Below are 4,209 nucleotides of genomic sequence, written 5' to 3' on the forward strand. Positions count from 1 at the left end.
TACTATAATATTATAAAGCTAAAGAGTTTGTTTGTTCGAACGCGTTAATCTCAGGAACACCTGGTTCTCTGGCTCATTTATCGAGAAAGGCTATAGGCTACTTTTTATCCCGGTACGGGAAGTAGTTCCCAAGGGATGCGGGTGAAACCGCTGGCAGAAGCTAGTTACTTCTATGCAGTTTAGCGACATAGATACATTATTATGTGCTTATAGGTACCTACCTACTCGGCTATTCTTTTCAAACCTATTTTGTTTATCTCATATATCAAAAACGTGATGGAGACAAGACAATACCTTTTCTGTAATATACCTAATTTAACAAAATTGAAATATTTTCTTTTTGTCTGTACCGTAAAGATGGTAGGTAATATATTATGTCCTCCAGCGGCGAAAGTTTCACACTCTTTGATTGATGTTTTGTTAAAATTATGTAACGATGACTGTATATAAACAATTAACTATTCCGCCATTTCTCGACGAAATGGCGAGAGACGGCGTTTTTTTTCTGAATGTAGGTAGCCTATTTCACTCGCGGATAATGTAGCTTACCAAACCTGAAGAAATTTTCAAATTGGTTCATAACTTTCGGAGCTTCGAAGGTACAAACAAAAATAAAATATGATTCCTTTTATGGTACCTATGATAATGAAACAGTCTTATTGACAATATTTTAATACTAATTAATTAATTAAAGTTAAAATTTACACCAAGGCGCTTTACATTTGAATAGTGTATAGGTAGTAGGTCGACAGAGCTAGAGAAGCAGATATTTATTCCTATTATGTACCTACATAGATATTTTGTAGAATGTAGATCTAGTAATGAGACTGCGAAGTGTAAACTTTAGGCAACTCGGCTTTTCTTCTGCAACATGCAACACTAGAGGCGCCTTACAGTGTCGCCAACCCCAGAGAATTTCCCATTTATTCTGGGAAAAACTACTGTTTGAGTCTCGAATACTTGTACTTTTAATATTATTTTTTTGAAACTCTGCAGGTAATTTTAACAATTACAAATTAAGAATAAACCTGTTTACTCAAAACCTTAATACTATTACCTCGATTGATGTTTGACGCCTACAGGATTAGAATAAGAATTATGTATCCAGGGTTTTCTATCTATATGTATATTTCAGGTAAAATTTTTGAAACAGGTCGCAACACTTCGTTCCCCGTGTAATTGCTCATTAGTCGTGTGTGTAGTGACCGGCGCGGGCGTGACGCTACCACACACATTCGCGAGTCGCGAGTGTTCGTTACTTTTGAATGCGTCTGTGGAGTCATAGTTACATTTTTAGTAATTTCAATTCTGTCTTGTGTTTCTAAGTTATTTAGTGTTTTTATTTGTATTTTTAAGTGTTTACAGTGAAGTGCTGAGATCCAGTCGCGCCGGGGGCAGCAGCTATATCGCGGTAAGTACATAGGTTAATACATTCACTAAGCATGTTCCATCCTGTATTACCTGAGGTAATTTTCCTGCATTGGTGTTTTTATTCAAACAGGTTTTTTTAGGTACCATCATTATAATTCACTTGTTAATCTATCACTTCGCCAAAAGGTTCGTCTTTTACATTAGTAGATGCAATTCATCCTCGAACTTAGCAAGAATTTCAATACACTGTGTATCTGTATAGAGTTCTCGTTTGACCCGATATCGAGTGCACCGTGGCACGGAGACTGTAAAACCTTGACTTTTCAAGTAAACATAAAATAAATGCATTTTAAAATACCCATCGCTTGATTAGCGATTGTGTTACTCTGTCTATCGCCATCAGTGAAAGCCAGTCAGTGTCTTTTTGTGCAACTTAGTAGGTACTTTCTTTTCTTTTTAAATCAGGATTTATTTATTAAAATAGATTTTTGGTCAGTGGGTCGTCTTAGGGAAAATATTAACGTTAAAACGAATAAAAATGTCTCTCGCGATTCTGTAACAAACACATCATCGATGCTAACAACGACGAGTTCCCAAATGTCGCATCGAAGACGTAGCTTTTAAATTGATAAAAACCGTATTCACTTAGCTAAACAATTCGTCGACGATCTGCTGGACAGCGATGCCGATGATGGGTAGGATGTTTGCAGTGTTGCCAAGTTTCATTAAATATAATCGAGATAATCTCGACTAACATTTTTTGAAGTGATTTCAACTTCTTAAATCAATATTAATGCACAATACGTATGTACGTGATATTATGTTTCATTAATTATGCAACAAACAAATGATTAATTAACTAAGTCATTTTCGATTTGGAAAATAACGATTCAGATTTTTGACATTTGTAATTGTAGGTTATATTTTATAGTCTGTGTTCAGGTGTTCAGTTCTTGCTATTTCAAATTTCAAAAGTATTCAAAACAAACAACTTAGTCTCAGCTTATAAGAGTTTTTGTTATCAAAACGAGAAAGCTCCAAGTGGTTTTAAGTTGCTGGTGTACTTAAGTAAAGATCCTACCTTACAGAATGGCATCCTACATGTTCTTTGTTTAAGTTTGGTTTCCAATCTATCGAAAGTAAGTACACAGTAACATTTCTATTTAAATATACAACATAGTTTTTGGAATTACTGTCTATGTAACCAACATGTTTATCTTTTAGTGTCTCGCAACGCAATGCCTTCACTGAATCCAATAATGCTAGAAAAGCTTGTAAGATTTTTGAAGAAAACCGTGGTTGACTATGGTCGTCAGGCATGGTCCGAAATAACTACAGCCCTGAACAGTGATGCTAGTGGGTATACATCGGAACAATGGTGTAAGGTTGGTAATTATATGTACTGATTGTGTGTATATGTATATCTTCCACAGTATACTTTTACATTGACTACTCCATTACCAAATTAGTATTATCTACACATCTACAGGCTTGTATGTATAAAAACTTTGTTAATTGCAATGGATAGTAAAAAAATCAGGCAAGTAGTTTTATTTAGCTAATTAATACATCACATAATATAATTTTTACTTGTGCTGCAGTACTGGACGGACAAAAAAGGAGCAATTAAGAGAAAGTCTGGCTTAATTGCAGCCACGAGCCAGCGTCCTGGTGGTGGCATAGACAATTTGCCTGAACTCAGCAACCTGGCAGTGGACGGTGAAGTCAGCATTTTATGTGCAAGTTTATTTTGTCAATTTAATGAGTGCATCTATTTTAATTACAAATTAAATTATTATAAACATTCTGGTTTCAGAATATTGCCCCTCCAGTAGAGCAGCCGGCTGATCGAAGTGAGGTTCTTGATAGCGAGTCAGGCCATGAAATGAAATGGGTAATATTTGTTTATTCTTTTATTTTTAAAGAAAAGTTATAACAATCTTCATGTACAATAATTTTGTTGAACACTGGTACCCAAAGTAAGATTTAACTTGTGGTGGTATGGGTACCAGGACTCTCATTATTAATTTCCACAGATAGTTTATAGTGGATTTGTCATAATGTGTGTTTGTGTGAGTGTGTCTCTCTCTCTGTGTTCGTGTGTATGTTTATTTATCAAATTTTCACTACATGTTTCTACCTATTATAAATGTTATCTTGAATGTTAAAAGAACCTAACACAATATTTCATTCCAGTCTAATTTTGTTGCTGTTGATCCGAGACAATCTGAACCAGCAAAGTATGCTCAAAGTCCAGAAGCTGTACAATAGGGTATTATTATTGATACTATTTTAAGGAAACAAACAGCAACTTAAACACTATGTTTTCAGGTTTCATTTACTGCCAATAAGACCTGCACCACAACCAAATGATGTTTTGGAAACAGGCAATCAGAGTAAGTTGCATTGTCTAAACAAAAAAATTGCATTGCATTTTAACTCTGCAGTAGGACACCATAGTTCTTGATTTATTTTTATTCAATGAGATATGAATAAATACATTGTTAATTGCAGCTCTGACTCACCGTGTCCAGTTGTCTCCGCGTCAGTCTGCAACGTGCCGGCGACTGCTGAGAAGGTCACCTCCGTCACAACGCCGCTCTGAAATGGTTAGCCTCACAAAGCGATTCCTAGCCATTGAAGAACGTAGAGCAAATGCAGAGCTCCAGTTTACACAAGCAATAAGTCGGCAAGTAGACGGCCAACAGGCTCGGATCTAGATACAGTTGGTAGTGCCATAATAGATTATATAAATTGATAAAATATATGTTTAATTGTTATTTTTATTTCAGGGTTACATACACTATTTATGTAAATAAAATCTTAATAAATGTTTAA

The 4,209-nt window shown here is 35.2% G+C and overlaps 1 protein-coding gene across 1 annotated transcript; it reads left to right on the forward strand.

The window, feature by feature from the left end:
* Window positions 1-2,297: 2,297 nt before the first annotated feature.
* LOC124644267 lies at window positions 2,298-4,209 on the forward strand. The gene is made up of 6 exons (XM_047183525.1): window positions 2,298-2,510; window positions 2,596-2,756; window positions 2,973-3,095; window positions 3,188-3,265; window positions 3,568-3,643; window positions 3,886-4,209. Coding segments are annotated over exons 1-5 (438 nt in total). The 5' UTR covers window positions 2,298-2,509; the 3' UTR covers window position 3,643; window positions 3,886-4,209.

This window comes from Helicoverpa zea, chromosome 29, assembly GCF_022581195.2.
Source record: "Helicoverpa zea isolate HzStark_Cry1AcR chromosome 29, ilHelZeax1.1, whole genome shotgun sequence".
In the NCBI taxonomy this organism is placed as follows: domain Eukaryota; kingdom Metazoa; phylum Arthropoda; class Insecta; order Lepidoptera; family Noctuidae; genus Helicoverpa; species Helicoverpa zea.